A 26383-nucleotide genomic window follows, 5' to 3' on the forward strand; every position below is an offset into this window, starting at 1 on the left:
CTAAGCTTGACCCTTCCATCTAACTGGGCCTAGCTATCTTCAGGCTCCTGCTGGTGACCTTGGGAGGAAAGCCAGGCCCATCTCTGTGGGTGGGGCGCTGCTCCTGCACCTCGAATTACACATCTAGCAGGCTCTGTTTGTTTATCTGAGTAGGGACAAAGGCATTATCTCCTCTAGGGACTAAGGACATGTCCCTGGGCCCAGGCAGCCCTGGGGAGGGGCTTCCTTTGGAGGACAGCTACAGGACAGACAAGTCACAAGCCAGTTCCTTCCTCTGAGCCTTAGCACCAGCTGAGAATGGACACGTGGAAGGCTCTTCACATTCCAAGTGTTGGCTGCTGCAAGGCCTAGGAGGAGAGGGAGAGGGCCAGGGGACAGGGAAGGGACAAAGGTACATTTTGATCTTTCAACAAACACTATTATTTCCTCTGTGCCAAGGACTGAGGATTCAGGTAAAAAAAAACCAGTCTGTGCTCTTTCCCCAGGACTTCTGACCCAAGGGCAGACACATAGGGCACAGCAGTACCAGGTCTACAAAATACAGGCATAGACACATGGGAGCATGGGCCCCAGAGCCACACAGATTTAGATTGTAGTCCTCTTCCACAGCTGTGAAAGGCAAGTGAGAAGCCTTTGGTAACTTCATTCACCTACCTTTCTTTCTTTCTTCTTTCTTTCTTTCTTTCTTTCTTTCTTCTTTCTTTCTTTTCTTCTTTCTTTCTTCTTTCTTCTCTTTTAGGTTTATTTATTTATTTTGAGAGGGAGTGAGAGAAGGTGAGTGGGGCAGGGGCAAAGAGAGAGGGAGAGAGAGAGAATTCCAAGCAGGAGCCTCACTGCCAGCGCAGAGCTTGATACAGGGCTCAAACTCACTAACAGCAAGATCATGAACTGAGTTGAAATCAAGAGTCAGATGCTTAACCAACTGAGCCACCCAGGCGACCCATTAATTCATCTTTCTGAGCCTCCATTTCCTCATCTGTAAAATGGGCATGATGATGATTTACTTCATAAGGTCAGTGTAAAGATGAAACAAGATGCCTGGCCAAGAGTTTGTATTCAATAATTTGTAGTTATCATTATGATTGTTTTTATTAGAGCACTGAAGGATGGGTAGGACCTACAGACAGAGAGAAACTGACCACTTCCAGAGATGGGAGTAGGGAAGAATATGTGGAGGTCAGGATTCTGAGGGGTGATGCATAGATTTGCCCCTGTGGTAAGGAGTAGGTGTGAGATGGGCTGGCAGTCCTACTATGGAAGGGAGAAACTGTAAGACCCCTCCAGGGGTCCACTTCTCCACTCAGACACTCTGATGTCCCCCTCCTAGCACTCCACCCCACCCATACACAGAGCAGTCCACTGAGGCAGGCCCCCCAGCCTGACCTTTGCCCAGAGTTCACCAAGGTCACTCAGAACAACAGAGAGAGACAAGAGGGGGAGGCCAACTGAGGCCCAGCCTGCTCTGCAGCTCTCATGTTCCTGCCTTATTGGGTGGTGGTCCAGGTTAGAGTTTGGCTGAGACTATCCAAGGCCCCTGCCGCTTTCCTGCTGTGGGATCCATTTCATTTTCCTCTGGTCCTTCCTCAGGAGCAGCAGGATTACCACATTTGCCCTCTGATGGGTCCTTTTCTCCACTGCTGGTTCTGTCCCTGGCCATCTGCCAGTACACCTATTACACTGTCTGGATTTGCTGCAGGCTTCCCCCAGCTTATGGTCTGTACCCACCCAGTATTGCCTGACAAATTTGAATTTCAGATAAACACTTTTTTTTTTTAGTGTATCTCCAAAATTGCATGGGGCATACTTATACTAAAACATTATGTTGTTTAGCTGCATAAGCATCTTGATTTTGTATTTACCAGATGTAGTGACCCTACCCTCATTCCATCTATGTCAGGGAAACTGAGGCCAAGAGGAAGGGCAGACAAAAGGAGGGGTCAGAGACCAAGGCAGCCACCACTTCCTCCTTGGCCATCTCCTCTCCTTCCCACTGGCCACACCCTCCAGGAACTGATAGCACACTGGTTGAGGGGTTTTCCCCTTCCCTGCCTGGTATTGGGTTCCCTGTTGGAAGGGCAGCTGGGTACACTTTGCAGCAATGGACTTCCTCCCCACAGTTTTCCAAAGACTTGGGAGAGGCCAGTGCCAAGGCCTCATTCCTTCTCCTTTGGCCTCTGCTTGACTCCCGCTTCCCTGAGCTGGAGGGCCAGTGTCCCTTCCTGCAGCCCCGCCACCATCACACCAGCCACCTCTTGAGGAAGGGAGCCCTCAGGCAGCGTCTGGCCGCCGTGTCCAGGTGGGGTCAGAAGGGGCTGGGTGCCAGGGTTTTATTTACAAACTGAGGAGAGACTCAAGAGGTGCAGAACACTGTGGGCGTCGGAGTGCTTATTGGCGTCACAGCCTGGAGTACAGGAAGAGGACCCAGACACCAGTCAGCAGCTGAGTTCCCTCTGTCCATCAGACACCCTTCCTCCCATTCCTTTCGCCTTGTAATCACCCTGATCTCTTTTCCTACCTTCAGCTATCATTATCTGCATGCCAGGCCCTTTGTAAGGTACTTTACATCCACTATCCCATTGAATCCTGACAGCAATCTTTAGAGCAAGAGCTCCCACTGGCACAGCCTCTTCAGGACAGCAGGCATTTCCATCTGTTTGTAGTGGATAATGTGCTGCCCAGCTCAGAGCCCTAGGAATGGCTTGTCCCAGCAGTGAGCACTGTCAGAGTGTGGATGCCTTTAGTTGTCAGCCTCTCTAGGGGAAGGAAGCCCCTTCACTCCAGGTCACACTCCTTTCTGCAGCAGCCTCTAGCCAAAAACCGATCAGCATGGGGGGATAAAGAGTTAGCCCAATTCAAGGTGACTCCAAGGGACCATTCCAGCTCCAGAGCTCTTGGTGGGGCCAGCCAAGGTCACCACCGGGCCTGTGTGGCAGCTCCATCCCTCCCTTATCCTACCCTGCTTCCTTTGCTCTCTTCCACAGGTGTTGGAAGGTCCTAGAGGCACTTCTTAATAAACATCTTGTACACTGAACTCTGTCAGCTTCCTGGGGAAGCCAACCTGTGGGGCAGTTTGGGCTCATCAGTGCCCCAATGGCATAGAGCACATAGTAGACTTTCAATCAATACTGGATTGGAAGAACCCAGGCACAGGCATTGCTAGTCCTGACTCTACGCAAATAACAGTATACTAATAGCAGCTAATATTTATTCAGGTAAAACTATTTGACATGCTTTATGTCTCAATCCTTAAAACAAGCTTCTGAGATGTGCATTTCTATTTTCTCCATTTTCAGAAGAGGGAACGAAATGCAAGGGACCCATGAGTGGCAAGTGGTACAGTGGTGCTGGGACTTGGACCCATACAATTTGGTACTCATGCCCACCCTTGGATCATCACCATGCTCTGCCATTTTTCTGAAGGAAACTGAGGTTTAGAGAGGTAAAGGGACTTGCCCCTGCCAGCCAATGGGTGGCTGCCAGATCTACAAACTCTACGGTCCGCGCTGCTTCCCTTGAACTGGTTGCTGCTGGCCTGGAAGTGCTTCCAGGGAAGCTTGAATTTAGAAGTCACTAGCCAGCCCAAGACATGTTGTTCCCTAGGTCTGAACGCTATCCCCTGCCCCTCCCTACTTGTGTTTTTCTCGTGAGGTTAACACGCCAACCAAAACCCAGCTCAAAAGGGACTCCTTTGTGAAGCCCTCCTCAATGTCTGCTCTCCACCTTCTTCCCCACCAAGATCCCCTGAAGGAAGAAGATTTGAAGGGTCGCAGCCTCTTAGCCATCAGAGTATGGAAGTGCCACACCTTGGCTGGCCACACAAAGCGGGGCAGGCAGCAGATGTTTGCAGGATGAATGAATTTAAAAAAATGATAGCAAAACACAGAATTAGCAGGCACCATTCCAGGGCTGGAACTAAATATTTACCTTGCCCACGGGGCAATCCTGAGAGATAAGCCAGGTTTTCCAAGCTCTATTTATGCTGACTTTCCTTCTGTGACTGACACAATCAGCCTGGTTTTGTTACAGTTTGAACAGCTGTTTCCACATGTAGGGCCTGGGCGTAGGAGATACTTGATTCTGGGCTTTCACTGTTCCCCAACATCGTGTGTCCTCCTCATGGTATTTGCTTCCCAATCCTTGGCCCGAGGTGACACTGCCCCTCCAATCTGTGAGCCTGGACTGGCCACAGTCTCCATAAGTGAGTGAATTGGGCCTTTACTCTAGTTTAAGTTGTGGGTTCATGCACAGCCACAGGGTTAACAGCTTTATCAGGAGCTGCTTGGAGTATGTAGGACAGATTTGCCAGGGTCTACTGCCTGAGTGGTCACCTGGGAGACACCTCTTAAGGGAAAGGGGTTGGCTGTGATATGATGGGTCCAAGTAAAGGGTCATAGGGGAGGAGGACTTGGAGTTCAGTGTGGCATTTATGAGTCAACCTCTGGGATTCACACTGGAGTCTGTTAGAAAGAAAACCTCAGGCCCAAAATGGAGTCACTTATGTTAAGAGCCCAATGTCAGCAAACCAAGACTTAATATCTAACCTAACTGCAGTTTCAGGTCCCCCTAGGAATGTAACCTTTAGCCAGTCAACCTGAAATTTCCTGGTCAGCACTAGGAAATTTACTGATAGACCCCTTCCATTGCCCTTAGGAGGGTGACCTCGCCTAAAACAATGCTTTTTTTTTTTTTCTTTTTGCTAATAATTTCCTTTTTTCTGTGCCCTGTCTGCCTTTAAAACCCTTTTCTTTCCTGCAGCTCCACGGAGCTCCCTTCTACTTGCTAGATGAGATGTTGCCTGATTTATGAATCAATTAATAAAGCTAGTTAGATCTTTAAAGCTTACTTGGTTGAATTCTTGTTATTCAACAGGTCATAAAAGTTATGGACGTGGCATATGAAAATGGAAAGAGCAATCTCATCTAAACAAAATGGAAAGAGCAATCTCATCTAAACACTAACACTGCTTGTGGGGGCCAGGCAGCTCTGATTTGGGATCAGGCAGCTGATTTGGCAGCTCTGATTAAGGGCCTAGTGAGCAACTCTGCCCCTGGTGTTCACTCTGTGAGGGGACATTTGGGGGAGGAAGTGGTAGTTTCGCATGAGGGGACCAGAGATTGGATGTTCCTGCTCAAGGGACACCACATGACAAGCTGAAAGGATTAGTTTAAGACATACTTGAGGGGCACCTGGGAGGCTCAGTCAGGCGTCTGACGTCGGCTCAGGTCATGATCTCACGGTTCTTAGGTTCGAGCCCCACGTCAGGCTCTGTGCTGACAGCTCAGAGCTTGGAGCCTGCTTCAGATTCTGTGTCTCCTTCTCTTTGCCCCTCCCCTGCTCATACTCTGTTTCTCTCTCTCTTCCTCTCTCAAAAATAAATACTAACAGGGGCGCCTGGGTGGCGCAGTCGGTTAAGCGTCCGACTTCAGCCAGGTCACGATCTCGCGGTCCGTGAGTTCGAGCCCCGCGTCAGGCTCTGGGCTGATGGCTCGGAGCCTGGAGCCTGTTTCCGATTCTGTGTCTCCCTCTCTCTCTGCCCCTCCCCCGTTCATGCTCTGTCTCGCTCTGTCCCAAAAATAAATAAAAAACGTTGAAAAAAAAAAAATTAAAAAAAAAAAAATAAATAAATACTAACAAATTTGTGTGTGTATACCTATATAGATATAGATGATATAGACAGATGATATAGATATAGATATAGATATAGATATAGATATAGATATAGATGATATACTTGAGATACCCTCTAGAGGCTGCCTTCAACATGTACATGGGGAGTGGGACTTTATGGGGATAAGAGTAAGGTCCAGGGACACCCGTGTAATCACAGGGAGTAACCATTCACTGAGCCTGAGGCTGCTGTGGCCAGGCCAGCACAGCCGGCATATAAGCAGATTCATGAGGCGCTGCAGTGTGGAATCTGGTGATAGTTCCAGTTCAGGGAGGGGGCCTGTGCTCTAGATGAGGAAAAGGTTTTCCACAACGGACTATCAATGCAAACAGGGTAACAGATGAAATGTTTCATCCAAGCCTTTGCCAGGCACAGTGCCCAAGCTGCTACCTCCAGAAAGGTGTTACCTAGGCAGTGTAGCAGTTCCCTGACCTCAAATTTCTTTTTCTTTCTTTAAAAAAATTTTTTTAAATTTATTTTTGAAAGAGACAGAGACAGTGTGAGCAAGGGAAGGGCAGAGAGAGAGAGGGAGAGAGAGAATCCCAAACAGGCTCCACAAAGCACAGAGCCTGATGCAAGGGCTCAAAGCCACAAAACTGTGTGATCATGACCTGAACTAAAATGCTAAACTGACTGGGCCACCCAGGTGCCCCTCAATGTTCTTTTCAAGTAAGTAATGGAGATTAGACTTCACTCCAAATTTATAGTGATTATTTCCTTAGAGTCCACACTAGGCATGCTTCTCTCTCTCTCCCTTCCTTCTTTGCTTTCTCTTCCTTCCTGTTCTCTCTCTCTCCACTTCTCTCTTCCTTGCTCTTTCTTTTTTGACATAGGTTTCCCTCACTATCCAAAAGTAGAGCATTTCTATGAAACCTCCCATAAACTGAAGTGTTGTAAAGTGAAGAGTATCCCCCACTTTCTGAAAGTTCATGTTGTGCCACTTAGCTTTCATGAAAGATCTATATTAGTATGGTAGTGGCTTTTTTCAGAAAAGCGAAAATCCTCTTTGGATTTCTTTCAGTTAGTGAGAACAGGTACTAATGTAGGTTGTCTGTAAAAGTGAAGTGCGATAACGTGAGCTTTCAGAAAGTGAGGGGATACCTGTATCCATTTTGGATTGGGGTCTAGCATTTCCATCATCATGGAAGAGGATAGAAAATTAAAGTTGGGCTCATAAACCCTGGGGGAAAAGACAATGGGCTGCCTCTTTGGGGCTCAGCATAGCCCCAGTCGAATGGAAGGCAGCTGAGGAGTTGGCCTGCTGTGTGATGAGCCTGCCATGGTGGTTGGATAGACATGTGGTATTTGGTTTAGGCCCAGGCTTACAGGGACAAACACCTGGGTAGAATGGTTAGGCTCAATTGTTCTCCCTCCCTTCCCGGGAAAGGCCAGGAAGGAAAAGGCCCCAGTTTGAGGGAGGAGGCATTGTCCTCAGTGGTTAAGCATCATCAGGTAGCCCGGTTTGGCAGGGGGCCAGTAGGGAGCACAGGAATCTCATGGCTGCTATAGCTGGTGGCTGGCTTCCCAAGAATAGCTCATTCAATTCTCATCTTTCCTATCCTGCCTCTGGTACCATCACATCCCTGTTAAATGCCTAAGATATTTTCAGACAGTTCAAAGTTCAGTTTGGAGCTACAGGCCTTGAGTTGACCCAGAGTCCTTTTTTTCTCCCTCCCCAGTCCCACCTCCCCTCCTACGCCCTCCTTCCTCCTTCTGTCCAGCTCCCAAGGCCCCTGGGCCACCAGAAGTGGAGATAACAAACCTAGGATGTTAAGAGTCAGTTAAGAGTCACTTCATGGCTGTTTGCTCCCAAGAGTTTTTATCTTCCAGGAACAGGAGGAGGAGGCTGTTCTCAGGACATCCACTTCCTCTCCTTATGTAACAATAATACTTCATATTTGCATAAGTGTTATCTGTTATAAAATGGTTTCACATTACCTTTTTTTTTTTTTAAAGTTTATTCACTTATGTAAGTAATCTCTATACCTAACATGGGGCTCGAACCCACGACCCTGAGATTGAGTCATGTGCTCTTCTTTCTGATTGAGCCAGCCAGGCGCTCCATCACATTCTCTTTTTCATTCAGTGCTTACCACAACACTATAGAGTAGTCAGGGTCATGGCAACCCTAATCCTTCATCAAAGAAGCCCACTGGCGGAGTTTGGAGAACTGGGTTGGTGAGCCTCGGAGATGTGAGGGGAGTGGGGTGTCTGGAGAGGGCATGAAAGCACCACACCTTTTCCCACATACCTTGTCCTATGTATCTAAGCTGTTCCTGAGCTGTATATTTTTGTAATAAGTAATCCAGTTGGGGAGAAAAAAAGGCAGCCATGCGGGTTCAGAGTGCTTGACCATCTTGCCAGAGCTTAAGTGGTGGATGACAGACTCCAGCCTAAGCACAAGTGAGGTATGGAATAGAAGCAGCCAGAGTAACCTGAGTTTGAAAGCAGCTCAGAAATGTTCCATGTGTGGGACACTTTGGACAAAAGACTTAATTTTATTTAGTCTCGGTTTCCTCATCCATAGAAAGGGATGATAATGCATCCCTCACAGAGCTGTGGTGAGCATTTAATAATGAATGAGGCATGCATAGCATGGGATTTGGTAAGTAGGAGATGTCCACTCAATGTCTGAGCACCCCTTCTAACTGTTCTGGTTCCAAGTGCCAGACTATCCTTTATGCCATGTAGTAGATACTCAATAAACATTTGATGTATGAATGATAAACTCTCCCTTCCCCAACTCTCCCCAAGTGAGAGGATGTTTATTTACAGCTGCAAGCAACAAGGAGTGGCAACAGTGTTTCTTCAGCTGACACAATGGAAAGTCATAGGCCCTGGGGCTGCCTCCTTGTGGATACCCAGCCACGGGCACCAGGTGCTACCTGTGGTTTCTGCAGGGAGGGAGGCAAGACTTCACTCTAATTCCTGGCTGTCTTTTCCTGCCCAGATGTCCTGAGAGTAACAAAATGGCTTTGGAGAGATCCACCCTGAGGCCACAGTGATTTCCAGACCAAATGGAAATCTTGTTGCTTGGGACAATTCTCTGGGAGCTCCTCCAGCACTGCATGACAATTTTCTGTATGTTGAGAGGCCAAAGGTGCTTTAATGGGCGTCTGACCCCACACATTAGAGCACTCACAAGTTGCTCAAACAGTACCCTACCTCCCCCCTCACTTTAACCTGAGCAACTCCAACCTCACCTGCTCTAGCCACCAGTCCTTCAGATAAAATGCAGTTGTAAGGGTCCAGTCCCAATGTTCCGAATTAAAAGTTGAAGACCACTGACTTAACACAACCCTTTCATTATTCACAAAGGTGAATAGGAACTGAGGTGCAAAGGAACAGGTGACCTGTTCAAGGGAATACAATTCTTTTTTTTTTTTTTTTTTTTTTTTAAGCAGGCTCCATGCCCAGTGTGGAGCCCAATGCCAGGCTTAAACTCACATCCTGGGATTATAACCTGAGCTGAAATCAAGAGTCGGATGCTTAACTAAGCCACCCAGGCGCCCCCATACAATCCTTCAAGGAGCAAACACTCAGACTAGATTTCTAGTTCATTGCTTTCTGTGGTGGCAGCTAAGACGACTGTCCTGAACTTGAGGCTATAGCAGCCTTTGGTAACCATAGGTATCTCCTGATGCATTCTGGGAGGCTCTCTGCTGATCACCAACCTGAAGTCCCCTTCCTTCTACTCGACCTATAAACCCACTGAGCACTGGGGTTTAGCCATCAGTAGCAGAGGATCCTGCTGAAGAGAATTAAAGAAGCCTGCTTCTGTGGCCCCCAAAAGCCTTAGATGCCCTCACCAGCTCACTCTCCTTTTTTGGGCCTCCTCTCCTCCCATTCTCGAGGCCACACTCAGCTCCTCTCTCAGCTTGCCTTCTTCCTTTCCAAAGCTCTTCTAGTTTTTCTCCCACCTCTTGACTGATTCCATTTTTTCTTCCACTTACTGGTTGGAGTACCATAAGCCCAGCACCCTTCTGTGTTCCTCTTGGGCTTGCGGTAAGGTTCAAAGTTCATTATGAACAGAAATGTCAGCAAAAGGGGATTGTGTGTATGAAAAAGAGAGTTAAATTATGGCAAACAAAAACTGTTTGCCATAAAATGGTCTAGGGGGGCCTGGGTGGCTCAGCCAGTTAAGCGTTGGACTCTTGATATTGGCTCAGATCGTGATCTCTTGGATGGGAGATAGAGCCCTGTGCTGGCACAGAGCCCGCTTTGGATTCTCTTTCTCCTCTCTCCCCCTGCCCCTCCCCCCCCCACTGCCCCTCCCTTCTCTCAAAATAAACATTAAAAAAATCAATAAAATGGTCTAAATGTAGTGTGTACTTATGTAAACCATATGAAAATGTTTTGCAACCATACCAAAAACGTGGCATCGTGAAACTTTTATTATAACTGGTCTGATCTTCAAAGGCTTTCACAACATGGTTCCTGTTATCTTCTACCATGCTCCCCAAGCACCTTTAGCTCAGCCTACAGGTCTACATATCTCTGCTTCTTTGTCTAGACTGCCAGACTGTTTTGCACACTTCTGATAAAATCTTGCTCTTGCTTCATGGCACAGCTCACTTCCCTTTCCCATTTGGTTTTTCCAAAGTACTTTGTCAATAGCCTACTGTTTAGTGTCCTCAAGTCAGCACTTCATCAAAGACAATTATATGCAGGGACCTTTGGTTAATTACTATTACTCCTCCTTGCATGTGTGCATGTGCGCATGTACAGATCATCATTCCCTAATTAGACTGAATACTGATTCATTCCCTGGAACAGTGGTTTCCGTAAATGACCAATCTGAAGACCAGTGCAAACTGGCTGGTTGTAAAACATTCTCTCTTGAGGAACTTCTTAAAATGCAGATTCTTGGACTGCATGGGAGAAGATCTCATAAATCTTACTGTAGAGTGATATGGAACACAGGTTTAATAAGACAATGATGGGATCATCACTTTAAACAAGCTTCTAGTTGATTTTGATGATACTGATGAATTGCCAGATTGGGAACTGCTGCCCTAGAAAACTTAGCACAGAGCTCTATACCTAGAACGTGCTTACATGTTGTTAGCTTCATGCCTCTGGACTGCTAATGAACTTGATCATAACATTACTTTTACAGTATTTACCTGTGTTCTGTTTCCCTAAATGAGGAAAGAATATTGAGTACCTAATATGTGTCAGATTCTGTGCTTATTAACATAGATTATCTACTCCTTATAATAACCTTTTGAAGTGAAGTGGTGTTCTCATCGGGCATGAAAATTTGAGCACCTAAGGAACTTTTTAGTGCACAGCTGTTATAATAGCAGAGCTACAATCTGACTTCTAATTTTTTTATTTATTTTGAGAGAGAGAGAGCACACATGGGGGAGGGGCAGAGAGAGAGGAAGAGAGAATCCCAAGCAGGCTTCTTGCTGATAATGTGGAGCCCGATGTGGGATTCGATCCCGCAAGCCATGAGATCGTGACCTGCACCAAAATCAAGAGTGGGACTTTCATCTGGGTTACCCAGGCACCCCTACAATCTGACTTCTGATTTAAATCCATAACCGTCTGACTTACAGAGGGCATGTACCTATGGCTTGTATCTGGCTTGCAGATAGGCTTTATTTGAACAGTACAATGTCTACAATTTTTTAAAAATTGCCAACATTTCTAAATTGGGTATTTTGCATTAATATCTGGATTTCTGGTTTCTCTTTGGGGGAAAAAAAGATATGGTAACATTGGAGCCCACATTCCTGCATGGCAACAATCAAAGGGAGCCTTTAGATGGATGTGCATCTTAGAACCCACCTTAGTCCCTACCAGTCCCCATTCTCATCCATGGCTGAACCCGCTTCTCTCACACTCTGTTCCCAAACCTGGTCCCTACAGGCCTCTGAGTTTGCAATTCTTGGACTCTTATTTACTATCTTGCTTCCCCATTGTTCAGGAAGTTTGGCAAACCTAAAGACATCCTATTTTTATTTGCTCTGTCTTGTATGAGTCTCTGATCATAGGGGTGTATTCTGGATTTTGTGATGTCAATACTAAGGAATCTACAGATACATCATCAAGGGAACTGGAATCTCTTTTCCCTAAGCTAATGTTCTGGCTCTGGCCTAGTAAAATCCTATATACAACCTTTAAAATAGTTGGGGAAATGTGGCAATTCATCAGTTTGCTTCAATTCAGTAATGTCTACATTTGAGAAAGGAGCCCACAGCGAGCAATGCCACCATGTGGTGGAGAGATTTTTATGTAGAAATGCTACCTTCAGTCAGAGAGACTGGAAGGCTGACGACCTCTCTCAATTTATTTATTTATTTATTTATTTATTTATTTATTTATTTATTTAAATGTTTTATTTATTTTTGAGACATAGAGAGACAGAGCATGAACAGGGGAGGGGCAGAGAGAGAGGGAGACACAGAATCCGAAGCAGGCTCCAGGCTCCAAGCTGTCAGCACAGAGCCCGACGCGGGGCTTGAACTCACGAACCATGAGATCATGACCTGAGCTGAAGTTGGACGCTTAACCGACTGAGCCACCCAGGCACCCCAAAGACCTCTCTCAATTTAAAGGGCCACTCAGAAACTAGAAACAGAGACACAGACTGGCGCTTTAGGAACTGTGTTTTAGTGTTGATGACTTTCTGGATCCTTTTTCTGTTTGTCTCCTTAAACAAGCTACCACTGCTGCTGATTCAACATGTTTCATCTATACATTTTTTCAAAAAATTTTTTTTTTTTAATTTATTTTTGGGACAGAGAGAGACAGAGCATGAACGGGGGAGGGGCAGAGAGAGAGAGGGAGACACAGAATTGGAAACAGGCTCCAGGCTCCGAGCCATCAGCCCAGAGCCTGACGCGGGGCTCGAACTCACGGACCGCGAGATCGTGACCTGGCTGAAGTCGGATGCTTAACCGACTGCGCCACCCAGGCGCCCCTCATCTATACATTTTTAATGTGTATTCCTGTTATTGAGAATGTGAGCAAAGAGCTATTAAATTCTTTTAGCATTAGTATAGCAAGAGTCAAAACAAAACAAAACAAATCTTTTTACAAAACATGATTGAATCTCATGGGGGTAGGATTTCACATTCAATGAGTACTTACCAAGAAACTGCCAGGCTTTTATATACTTCATTTACTTAAGATAAGGCTGAGAGGTAGGCAGTCTATTTTTAAAGATAAACAAACAGGGACTGAGGGTGAAGAACCCACAGCCCTAAATCTTCAACTCTTCTCAATACTGCCAATTGCTTCCCTGGAGGGCTCCCAGAGAGACAACCAGGGACATCCTTGGTTTCTCAGCATCCCCTAGAAACCCAGGATCATTTCAAGGTATTATTCAATGAGAAGTCTTCCTCTTCACCTCAACTCCTAATCTGCAAGAAAACTATCATTAAGGCCTCCTACATCAATTCTCCATTCACCACCAACTCTGCAGCCCCCGCCTGTCCACACTGCCCAATGCCTTCCAAACAGTTTCCTAACAGGGATGTGAGCAAAGTTTAAATCAATTCAGCCGGCCACTGCAGGTATCTTGTTCTACCTTCAATAGTTTCCATTCTCTCAGAGATGGAGCATCCACTCTATAAGTCAGGTACGTATTATCCAAGTAGGAGAATTAAATAGGGTCACAGAGAGAAAAGGCTGAAGAATTTGACTTTTTTCTTTACTTGTATAGAGGAAAACCAGCACATAGATGCATCCACAGTATTTAATTTGTTTGGATAATAGTTACAGATAAACAGGTACACTCCATATACAATTACCAATACTTTTTTATACAGTTCATATTTCAGTACATCAACACTATTTTATTTACACTCTATTTATGTACATTAACATCTTTCTAAAGTCAGTGCATTGTCAACAAGTTTTATACAGTAATTTACAAGGTGAATGTAGTTAATAGTTAATTTAATAAATTTTCTGCTAGTCATGAATTAAAAAATTAATTACAACCAATATAACAAACACAGATCAAACAACATTAGTAGATTGTGCTACCTGCTTAAATAAAACATCTGTAAGTAAATTATTTAAAATCTTCCACTTTTTCATGGGACTTGTCCAGGTAGAAATGGACAGATTTTTATATAACTGAAATCATGAAACTTACAAAGCCTGCATTTTGTCTGACTTTATAATATTTTATCATTTAGGCCACTCCTTCCTACTTGTAATTACGGTCTTTTTCTGAATAGCGTTTAAACTTACGTAGCCATTTAAGGCAACCTTTCCAAATGCTCTGAGAAGAAATGAATAATAACCGGCCTCAGATATCAGAATACAAATGCTTAATTACATTGGTACCTACTATCTATGAGGAGGGAAGGTTAATGAAATCTGACAATTAATGAGAATCACTTCCAGGTTCCAGATTAATAAAAAAAGACTGAAATAAAAGTGAAATGTTCACCTCACATATATTTAAAAACAACACAGGGGGAAAAAATGCTGCCTGAAATAAATAACATTTATACTTTTGTTCCAGTTTTGAATTATCAGAGGAAAAAATGAAGTAAGCAAGAAACGTAACTTTTGATGACCATTACTGTGAAATTATTAAAAAAAGAAAGAAAAAAAAGACAAACTCCAGAATTAAAAAATAACAGACATGCAAAAAAACCAAAAGTTTACTTCCTAAACCCACCAATTAAATTAAAAATACACACTATCAGTGTTTGGGATGTGTTTTGTTTTTAAATTTAATATGGGGGCAAAATACCCCATATTCAAGTTAATTTATAGCCCTTACAGCCATCAAATACGAACAAGTTTTAAAAAATTCATTTGCATGTATTCTCTCTTTTTCTAAAGTGCAAAACAAAGAAACAAAGAACAAACAACCACTAGTTGTAAAACACCATCCAGCTTAGATGCCGCTTTCCCTCTGAGAAGCTCTTTGTGCAACATGGGCATGTGACGATGGTGCAAATGTTGGCAACTATCCTACTGCACTCAGCAGTGGTGGGGGATACATTTTTGAGGACACTTGAAGTAACCTCAAGGTAAGATGCCTCTATCTGGAGGGCTCTTTTAGCTGGATTTCCCAGGATACATTTTTTTTTTTCCCTACAAGGTCTCCAACCAAGGCCCTGGGTAGAAGGCACACAGCTCTTAAGAGATTCTCCCTTTCAGACTGACCACTTATATACATGCCTCTGCCATGAATGGCTGGTTGTGTCTCAAACACAAACACGACAACAGAAACAAAAAGCAAGAAAGGCATAGAAATAGTGGGAAAATGGTTTAAAAAATAAATAGAAAAATGTGTGTCCATGCCGTAAGAATCCTTTGCACGCCTTCTGAACTTGCTTTCTCACATCTTGTCAATAAAATGGAATAAAACTTTAGGAAAAAGGAGGTAGCATATCATGTCGTCCCCAGACAACACTACAATTTTTTGTTTTACTTTGACTCCAAGGAAATTCTTAGCATTTTGTTATGATTATTGGTAAACTCTACACTCACTACATTTGTTTATATCTGGACAAGCACAATTTAGTTCTTATTTGGTCCCAGGTGGCTGGTGCCAAACCCTTTTGTTTACAGGCTAATGGTGGGCTCCGCCTGAAAGTTCTCTACCAGAGAGCTTGTGTGAGACACTTCCAAACCAAAGTATTACTACTGTTATGCTAACTGCTATTTTAATTAGGATTTTTATTTTGTGCTTCAGGGTCACAGGATAAAGTAACTACATTTAGCTTGCCTTTCACAGAGAAACTTCTGCCAAATGTCAGCTACAGGGAGTCATCTCCCTCACCACCAGCCTGTCTAGCAGCCAGAGTGGTAGCTTTACTGTAACACACAATACTTTTTGTAATCGGACTCAAAGTCTTCATCCATGCTGCTTGTGTCTGCCATCTTTTTGCCATCGATCTTTGGCAGAAATTGTGCATAGTCTATCCCCTGCTGCTCATAGAAAAGAATGTAGGCAGAGTCGGTGTCAATTTCATCAGGGTGAAGTTCCTGAAGAGGCAAGAAAAGCCTTTAATAAAAAAGTCATTACTATGCTGGCCCTAAATCCTTGCTAGGGAAGGGAGGACCAACCCTCTTTAATTACTAAACCAGACTGATTCCAATCAGCTTAACATTTTGGCTGTCTGATACCTGCCCTAAACTAAGCCCCATTATTTTCAATGTTTGTTTTGGGGAAAATATTCTGACCACAGACAGTCAAAAGAATGACTAAAAGCAAACAAAAAACCATCAAATTCTAACAGCTCAAAAGATAAGAACTTTTTCTCATTAACAAATACCTTCTTTTTCTTCACCGTCCATGTTTTCATTCTGTGCTCTGTACATCATTTAAAAAAATACTTTTTAATGTTTATTTTTGCGAGAGAGAGAGAGAGAGAGACCACGAGTGAGTGCGAGCTGGGGAGGGGCAGAGAGAGAGGGGGACAGAGGATCCAAAGCAGGCTCCACACTGATAGCAGAGAGCCCGATGTAGGGCTTGAACTCACAAACGATGAGATCATGACCTGAGCTAAAGTTGGATGCTTAACTCACTGAGCCTCCCAGGTGCCCCTGCACATCGTTTTTGTTCCTTTAATACTGAAGACACCTATATACTAACAGAAATATTTCCTATTGAGTACAAAGTCTATTATTTCAGCAAATGTCCCTCAGATCTGTTGACATTTGTTTCTTTTATTCAAAGACGGGGGATATTTACCTTACAGCTGCTGTCATTATAACAGTACCACTTGCTGTTTGGGTTTTTGGCATAAGTGACGTAATGGCCCCCACCCAGAATTCCTGAATGGCACTGTAAGAGAGAAGAAAGTAGAGGTATGTTAGTAGTTAACAGTAGTCTGGTCAGGGCACAGTACTAGGACACAATGGGGAAAATACCAATCACTTAGGTGATTAAGAAAGATGTTTTGGAACCATTTACCTTTTTCTAAAAACAAAACAAAAAGAAAAATCAAAATTTAAAAGCTCCAAATCTTACCATTTTACACTTGTAATTATATTTTAGAAAGAAAAAGTTCTTAGGAGTACATAATTTTTCATGACTTGAACCCATGACTCCAATTATAATGATTACATTACTATGCCCTGCATACACTGGGAGTATCTTGAATTCTATCCAAAAGGCCAAGATATCTACTGCTAACTTTGTCTATCACCAAGCTCAATGCCCAGCAAATAAGCAGGTCCTGAAAAAAATGACTGACGAATGAATGAATTAATGAATGAATGAGATGAATGAACAAATCATTGAAAAGTGCAGATCATTCTGAAAACCCTACAACAAACCACTTACCGAAATTGCATATAGATTATAAATAGGCTTAACACGAACATCTTCTCTTTGGTCATCAGTGCTGTCTTCTTCACTGTGGTTTTCAAGCTGACCATTGCTGTAGCCATTGCCACATGCCTCATGCTCATAAAGAAATCCATTGGCCAGAGCTACTTCGTGGTCCTGGGGGGTGACCAGTTCAGTTTGGCTACCCCCCATCATGTGCCCCCGGCTCAAGGAATCAGCCAGCTCACAAACTTGCCCACCTCCATTCTCTTTGCTGGCATCCAAGTTCTCCTTACTACTTGACAGTTTATTTTTGCTGCCAATCTGGGGTAGCCGGAGCCTCCCTTTGCTCCTCCCTAAAGTCCTAGGGCTACTGTTAGGGCTGCTATTTTTGCTGGAGGGACAGCTAGTTCCACTCTTTCTTGACGAAGACGGAGAACCTATGAAAGGGAGAAAAGGAAAAGATTCTTAAATCCAAATGCCACAAGTTTAACCAGCCACCAAATGCTAACTTTGAAGTAAACTTCACAAGTGTACACATACAGGTAAATACAGGGGTGTTCTGACCAGCTACTTTTTATTCCTATCATGCAGTGACAAGTTATATTCTTGTCTTCCTCAGGCCAAGCTCCTACAGGCAGCAATGTCCTAAAAACGTGAAGTACCATGTAGGGACTTAAAAACAGCAGAAAGATGAGGGGCGCCTGGGTGGCTCAAGCAACTGGTTGAGCATCCAACTTCGGCTCAGATCATGATCTCACTGTTCGTGGGTTCAAACCCTGCACTGAGCTCTCTGTTGTCAGCACAGAGCCTACTTCAAATCCACTGTACCCCCCCTCTCTTTCCCTCCCTCATTCTCTCTCTTACTCTCAAAAATAAACGAAAACATTAAAAACAAACAAACACAACAGGGTGCCTGGGTGGCTCAGCTGGTTAAGCGTCTGACTTCGGCTCAGGTCATGATCTCATAGTTTGTGAGTTTGAGTCTTGCGTCAGGGTCTGTGCTGACTGCTCAGAGTCTAGAACCTGCTTTGGATTCTGTGTCTCCCTCTCTCTCTGCCCTTCCCCTTTCTCTCTTTCTCTCAAAAATAAACGTTGACAAAAAATTTCGTTTAATAAATTTAAAAAAACAACAGAAAGATGAAAAATAAAAAAAATAAAATAAAAACAACAGAAAGTTGTACACCTGAGACAAATATAACACTGTATAATAATTATACTGGATTTAAAATAAATAGAATAAAATAAAATAAAATAAAATAAAATAAAATAAAATAAAATAAAATAAAATAAAAAATAAAATAAAAAATTTAGGTCAGATTCAGTTCAAAACAAACAATTGGAGTAAGGCATAATACAAATACATACTCTCCTTTGTTAAATTAGATTACAGAATATGATTAAGTACTTACTATTGGTAGGCACAGTATTGGGAACTCTCTACTATTTCTACCTCTGTAGATCCTGTAAGGTAGTGGGTCTCAAAGTTTTTGGTAACAGCCTCACTCACTTCCATATATACTCTATATACTCAAAAATTGCTGAAGACCTTAGAACTTTTGTTTATATAAGTTATATATCAATATTAATCATATTAGAAATTAAAACTGAGAAATTTAAAAAATACAATACATAAGCACATATTTCACTGACAGTATCATCACATATCATGTTGGCTCTGACTCCACTACATATCTGTTAGAGAATGAAAGTGAAAAGGTGAATACTGTCTTAGTATTTTTATGAAAGAACTTCTAATCCTTCAGGTCCCCTGAAAGGGTCTCTCAGAGACCCTCTAGAGGTTGCCAGACTATACTTTGAGAACCTCCGACGTAAGGGAACAAGGATGACAACTATTATTCATGATCACCATATATGTCAGGCATTACGTAAAGTGCTTCACTCTTGATGCAGCAAATCCTCAGACACTATGAACTTTTACAAATGAGAAGCTGTATCTCTTGCTAAAAGTCACACAGGTGACTCAAATCTAGACAGGTCTGATTCAAGATAGGTTCCTTCTACCTCACACCAAACTGGCGCTCCAGAGTGGAAGACAGGGAAACATGCAACCTACAGGGGTCCCAGGAAAGCCCCTCTCAGGGTGACATCTGGGCTCCATGAGGCCCTTCAGGCTTCCTCACCTTTAGGGCTACTGATGATGTTTGCACTGAGTGAAGACGGGCTCTTGCTCAGGAACACATCTTCTTCCCCAGTTGAATTCTGAGCATCCACTTTCTTCACCTCTCCTGGCAGAACCCTGGGCTCAGAGAGGTCATCCCCCTGGGGTGTGAGTGGCTTATACTGACAAAGAGCCGGGTCTCTTGGTACCAAAAAAGCACTAGGGTCAAAACTTTCACGAGGAAATTTAACAATTTTCTGTGATTTTATCCATCGACCATTTACAAATTGAAATCGTTTAAGGTGAATAATCTGGAGAAGGAAAGGTAGAAAACAATTACATTAAAGGGCTCTGAAGATACAAAATTACATTTAAAAAACCTCAAGTCTAATACATGTTCAAGAATATATACATTTTTTTCAAAAAGAATGCATCTTATTATTTAATGGAGTTATCAGTGGGGCCACTGGCCTTTAGATATATAGCTAACCTGATAATCTCCCTAATTTCATAGTCTATGCCTATCCAAAATTCTCTCCCAAATTTCTGCAACATCCTGGGTGTCTGTATTTTGCATGTTTTCCTCTGTTTCCTGGGCCTGTCACCCAGACTGACCTTTACCTTTCTCTAACATCACAGAAAATCCATCCACAAATATACTCATGAAGACAGAAGACTATACTGAATATTTTGAAGAAAAATGGAGGAATTTTCACAGATGAAACTTACCCAATCTCCGATAGGAGGCTTCTCATTTCTTACCATATCCTTTGGTTCCTACCAGGGAGTTTCAATGTCCTAAAGAGCATAATAAGAATCTCCCTTCTCCTTTTTGCCTTCTCTTTTCTTTTCCAAGAGCAACAAATTCCTCTAATCTTTATACAGTGTTATAATACAATCTAGTGTGGGCACAGATCTTTGGGTGGCTATCTCTATCCTAAATACTAACAATTTACTATTTATATAAAGAGAAACTCTTCCTAAGGGACATACTGGTATATGGATCTACAGCAGTCCACCAAGCTCTCAACATAATATTTATTTTTCATTATTCTTTAAAAATATGAAAAACATAGTTTTTATATAAATGCCTTTACTGCTTATGTTCTATGTGATTATTATACAAGTATATATAATTATCAAAACTCACCAAACTGACATTTAATCTATGCATTTAATTTCATGCTAATTATACCTCAATTAAAAATAAACTTGCCCCCTTCCCACCTACCTATCCCAAGCCTGCCCTGCCCTTTTCGTCTCTTCCCAGAGTTCTCATCCCTGGAGCTAGCTAATCAATGTTATTAATTTCCTAGGCATCCATTCCTGGGAAGTCTTTCTGGTCTAAGTAAAGAAAAACCTACATTTACAGTCTCACATAGTAATAAAAAAAAAACATGAATAAAAAAGTACACACAAGGTCTAGTTAAAATATATCAATGCCTGGGGCACCTGAGTGGCTCAGTCGGTTAAGCGACTGACTTCGGCTCAGGTCATGATCTTGTAGTCCATGAGTTCGACCCCCACATCAGGCTCTGTGCTGACAGCTCAGAACCTGGAGCCTGCTTCGGATTCTGTGTCTCCCTCTCTGCCCTCCCCACTTGCACTCGCTTGCACGCTCTCAAAACTAAACATTAAAAAATATTCTTTTAAACATATCAATGCCTTACATTTACATTTGCTATGATACTTCTACCTGTACAGAAAAAATTTTCTTAAATGAACAGGAAGATCTGTCACTTCAAACTCTCCAGAAGCATCTTCTATTCCATGAAGGAAAAAGGCAGAAGTAGTAAATCACGTGTAAAAGAACACATAAGCCCAAGTGCACCTGTGTGCTTGTGCTGTGGCCATGTGACCAAGCACAGTGGGACTGGAGACTGAGGCTCAGCTGTACTTCTACATAAGAGCCTAAAGGGCGAGCATAAAGATTCTCTCTCTAGAGCCACAAGTGCTTTCACCTTCTCCTGAAGTTCAAATTCACCAAGATGCAGAACCTGTGGCACTTCTCACATACTGCACTGAACTACAATTAATGGTCTCTCTCTCCAATTAATGACTTCTCTCTCCTTCTAGCCTGTATGCTCCTTCAGAGCAGAACTGGTAATAACACGTGTAGAACAATTAATCCCTGTGTGCAACACAAAATCCTTGCACAGCACAAGTGTTTTAAGCACTGCCACAGGGAAGGTTTTATTCTCAAAAGTAACAAAATTCCTATTAGTTCATGGCTTCTTTCTTTTATGCTAGGCTCCTGCTCTCTCTTAGGCAGGGCTGAAACATACCAGGATAGGGGGAAGCCTCCAGAGATCCAGCTTCTTGGTTGCCAAGCAGTGGGTCTTACACTTGGAACAATAGTACATCTCATTTTCCCCTAGTTCCTCCTCACTGGTGAAAGCACGGAGGCAGCTGTCCAGGTTGATGGGCTCAGCTTGTGCTCGCCGACTCTGTTCTACACTCTCATGCTCATCTACAACCTGGAAGTGGAAGGAATAAGAGGAATTGGAAAAGGGGTGTAAGGGAGGAAAGGAGTTTAAAATGATCCCATGGCTATGTATCATGTTAGGTGACTCACTCTCGTTTTACTCTACATGAGGAAAAAGAAAACATAACCCAAACTAGAGTCTTTGAGCAAATACCATACTTCCACATTTACTTCCAGAATTACATCAGTAACATCCTGGATCAAATTTCTACTTATATGACCATAATAGCTTTTCTTGAAAATTTTCTGAATTCTTCAAAATGACAAAAACAAGGAACTGCCTATTTTACAACTTTTTAATTATAATGGTATGTTTTATTTATATATATAAAAATATATATTTGTATTTGACATATATATATATATATATACACACACATATATATGTATATTTATATAAATCCAAAACAGTATCATTTCAACATGTGATCAATAAAAGAATTATTGATGACATATTTTAGATTCCTTTTTACTAAGTCTTTGGAACTATAATACTTCTTAATTTGAATCAGGCACATGTAAGTGTTCAATAGCCACATGTGACTAGTGGCTATTGCACCTCTTTTTTACAATTCTGACATCCTAAAACAGCTTATATGTGAGCTCACCCTCAAGTCAGGGGTGATGAGATTAGGCCATTTATTTTCAACCACAAAGACAGAACATTATCAATATGCTGCAGGCTTTGTAGAGGCTAGGAGAAATAATATCATCACTGGAACACAGATGCCAGTTATAGATTAAATAAGAAAGGGTACCAGAAAAGCTCACCAGGAGAAGGCAACATACCAGAGCATGAAACCTCATGGGATAAAACTCATTTGCATAGTAAATTCATGTAACAGAGTTACCAGAATACCATGTGTATCATCTGTTTCCTGCCTCATGGGGCCTTTTCATCTGAGGTGGCAACAAAGAGATGGCAATAAAAGCAAGAGCAGGCTCAAAAAAAGCCTATGTTGAGAAGGCCCCTAATACCTGCCCAAATCTCTCTAGTTCTATTGACCAGCATGCTAGACTTTGGAGTAAAAAGGACATAAGTCTAATAAAGGAGAGAGAGCAGAGGAGGTAGTGTGCACGTGTGTTGGAAGTAGTGTGGGGTCAGGAAGGAGAGGAGGACGTACCTAGAATGCAACAGAAAAGGAAAAATTCTCCCTCTCCTGTTTTGGGTTGCCACTTAACAGCAATGGAGAACCATAGTGGGTGAGGCCTAGCACCAGGACTTTGAATGCTACCATAAGACTTCACACACAGATCTTTTCACCCCAGCACGGGGCCTCGACACTCACTAAGTCCAACAATAAGTGCCTCTCTTTCTGGGCAAAGGGCACACACAGGTCCATCACCAAACTTCTTACTCTGTTCCCTTTTTGAACTCATGATAGAACATTGAGCTGCCTGGCTTACAAACTGGCATGGCTCAGCACATTCAGTTTACAACAGGTTTTCATGTGTGGCTTTTTCCTGACATGAGAGGATAGCTAAGTCACAGGCTGTCAAATGCTAGGGCTGATCATGCAATTAACAGTTTTAGCATTGCATCACTGTCCATTTCTAAAGACCTCATATAAAAAGAGGAACTTAGAGGAAAGTCCTCTATTTCAGAATGATAAATGTACTGCCGTCTTTCCTGATACTAACTTTCATCATCTTTAGAGCTGGTCATCTGAGGGAAAAACTGACATGCTTCAATGTCAGTGAAATATGTTGCATCATGGTTGCTGGAATCAGAGTAGAAAAAGAGTAATATTCTTATCTCATAGCCAGTTAAACATTAGCCCTATTATTTCTATCAGGGATGCTTTATGGCCTACCACAAATTACAGTAAGCTGGTAAAGATACTGTTGATCTTTATTGACTATATTTCTTATGGAACACACAGGCTAGATGGAGAAAGGGAGGAAGGTTGACCAAAAAAAAATGCAACTGACAATAATTTTTATTTACCAATAAAATTTCCCTAAATGACAAAGATTCCCTTTTTACCTCTTGGGATCCATTCCCAGATCCTCCACCACTATTCAAATAGTTTAAATCACTCATTGGCACCCTCCTCCTTCTTCTGCTTGAAAGCTTCTCCTTAACACAAAACATAAGGAATTGGGGTGCCTGGGTGGCTCAGTTGGTTATGTGTCTGACTTCGGCTCAGGTCATGATCTCACAGCTTGTGAGTTCGAGCCCTGCGTCAGGCTCTGTGCCGACAGCTCAGAGCCTGGAGCCTGCTTCGGATTCTGGGTCTCCCTCTCTCTCTCTACCCTTCCTCTGCTCATGCTCTGTGTCTGTCTCAAAAATAAATAAAAACATTAAAAAATTTTAAAAAAATTAAAAATTAAAAAAACCAAAACATAAGGAATAAAGTCATAGCTTTCTCACATGATAAAGAACATTAGAAAAAGAGGGAGATATAAGAAGCTATCTAGTTCAATTATCTATTGAGGAATGTGAAGTCTAAACAGGTGAAAAATAAAAAGTCTAAGAGCAATGGTCTTTTTTTTGTTTACCAAATAAAGCATTTACATAGAAATTTTGGAAAGCATGGAAAAATATAAAAAGGCAGGGAAACTTTTATTCTTAATACAAAGACAAATATTGTCAAAATATTGGCAGCTTTTCTTCTGTCCTTTTCCTAAATAGTATATATTTTTTAATATTGAAAAGATTTTTTAGTATATGTAGTTTTATACTTTGCTTAAAAAAACAAAAACCAAAAAACCATGAGGGGTGCCTGGGTGGCTCAGTCAGTTAAGCATCTGACTTCAGCTCAGGTCATGATCTCGCGGTTTGTGGGTTCAAGACCCGTGTTGGGTTCTGTGCCGACAGCTTGGAGCCTGCAGCCTGCTTCTGATTCTGTGTCTCCCTCTCTCTGCCCCTCCCCTGCTCACGCTCTGTCTCTGTCTCTCAAAAATAAATAAATGTAAAAAAAAAACCCAAAAAACAAAAAACCATGATACTTCTTTGACTAGGTTTATTCCTAGGTATTTTATGGTTTTTGGTGCAATTGTAAATGGGATTGATTCCTTGATTTCTCTTTCTGTTGCTTCATTATTGGTGTATAGGAACATAGGAATGCAACCGATTTCTGTGCATTGATTTTACATCCTGAGACTTTGCTGAATTCATGGATCAGTTCTGGCTGTTTTTGGTGAAATCTTTGGGGTTTTCCAAATAGAGTATCATGTCATCTGCAAAGAGTGAAAGTTTGACTTTCTCATGGCCGATCTGGATGTCTTTTATTCCTTTGTGTTGTCTGATTGCTGAGGCTAAGACTTCCAGTACTATGTTGAATAACAGTGGCAAGAGTGGACATCCCTGTCATGTTCCTGACCTTTGGGGGAAAGCTCTCAGTCTTTCTCCAATGAGGATGATATTAGCAGTGAATCTTTCATATACGGCTTTTATGATCTTGAGGTATGATACTTCTATCCCTACTTTCTTGTGGGTTTTTATCAAGAATGAATGCTATATTTCGTCAAAAATCGATACACTGAAAACTACAGAAAGCTTATGAAAGAAATTAAAGAAGACACACACACAAAAAAAGGAAAAATATTCCATGCTCCTGGATTGGAAGAACAAATATTATTAAAATGTCGATAGTACCCAAAGCAACCTACATATTTAATGCAATCCCTATCAAAAAAACACCAGCATTCTTCACAGAGCTAGAACAAACAATCCTAAAATTTTTATGGAGCCAGAAAAGATCACAAATAGAGCAATCTTGAAAAAGAAAACCAGTGCTCGCTTTGGCAGCACACATACTAAAACTGGAACGATACAGAGAAGATTAGCATGGCCCCTGCGCAAGGATGACACGCAAATTTGCGAAGCGTTCCATATTTTTAAGACATCCAGATGGCCAACAGGCACATGAAAAGATGCTCAACATCTCTCCTCATCAGGGAAATACAAATCAAAACCACACTCCGATATCACCTCAAGCCAGTCAGAGTGGCCAAAATGAACAAATCAGGAGACTATAGATGCTGGCGAGGATGTGGAGAAGCGGGAACCCTCTTGCACTGTTGGTGGGAATGCAAATTGGTGCAGCCACTCTGGAAAACAGTGTGGAGGTTCCTCAAAAAATTAAAAATAGACCTACCCTATGACCCAGCAGTAGCACTGCTAGGAATTTACCCAAGGGATACAGGAGTACTGATGCATAGGGGCACTTGTACCCCAGTGTTTATAGCAGCACTCTCAACAATAGCCAAATTGTGGGAAAAGCCTAAATGTCCATCAACTGATGAATGCATAAAGAAATTGTGGTTTATATACACAATGGAGTACTATGTGGCAATGAGAAAGAATGAAATATGGTCCTTTGTAGCAACATGGATGGAACTGGAGAGTGTGATGCTAAGTGAAATAAGCCATACAGAGAAAGACAGATACCATATGTGTTCACTCTTATGTGGATCCTGAGAAACAACAGAAACCCATGGGGGAGGGGAAGGAAAAAAAAAGAAAAAAAAAGAGGTTAGAGTGGGAGAGAGAGCTAAAGCATAAGAGACTCTTAAAAACTGAGAACAAACTGAGGGTTGATGGGGGGTGGGAGGGAGGGGAGGGTAGGTGATGGGTACTGAAGAGGGCATCTTTTGAGATGAGCACTGGGTGTTGTATGGAAACCAATTTGACAATAAATTTCATATAATAAAAAAAAATAAGAAAATAAAAAAATAAAAAAAAAATTTGAGATAATCAGGAAAAAAAGAAAAAGAAAAAGAAAAAGAAAAAGAAAAAGAAAAAGAAAAAGAAAAAGAAAAAGAAAACCAAAGCTGGAGGCATCACAATACCAGACTTCAAGTTGTATTACAAAGCTGTAATCATCTAGACAGTATAGTACTGGCACA

At 42.3% G+C, this 26383-nt stretch overlaps 1 protein-coding gene and 1 non-coding gene across 3 annotated transcripts in view; one reads left to right on the forward strand and one right to left on the reverse strand.

Moving 5' to 3' along the window:
- Positions 1-14634: 14634 nt before the first annotated feature.
- USP32 (ubiquitin specific peptidase 32) overlaps positions 14635-26383 on the reverse strand; it is a 243513-nt gene continuing 231764 nt past the window's right edge. For both annotated transcript variants that reach the window (XM_042965446.1, XM_042965445.1), the window contains exons 30-34: positions 21330-21521; positions 19067-19355; positions 16938-17362; positions 16344-16436; positions 14635-15634 (exon numbers count right to left, since the gene is read on the reverse strand). In XM_042965446.1, the coding sequence (XP_042821380.1) occupies positions 15461-15634; positions 16344-16436; positions 16938-17362; positions 19067-19355; positions 21330-21521 (1173 nt within the window). In that variant the 3' untranslated portion in view covers positions 14635-15460. The remainder of the gene's footprint in view (positions 15635-16343; positions 16437-16937; positions 17363-19066; positions 19356-21329; positions 21522-26383) is intronic.
- LOC122233920 lies at positions 25268-25374 on the forward strand. Its single transcript, XR_006211635.1, has one exon. It is a non-coding gene; the product is annotated as a U6 spliceosomal RNA (small nuclear RNA).

Source organism: Panthera tigris, chromosome E1 (genome assembly GCF_018350195.1).
Source record: "Panthera tigris isolate Pti1 chromosome E1, P.tigris_Pti1_mat1.1, whole genome shotgun sequence".
NCBI classification, from domain to species: domain Eukaryota; kingdom Metazoa; phylum Chordata; class Mammalia; order Carnivora; family Felidae; genus Panthera; species Panthera tigris.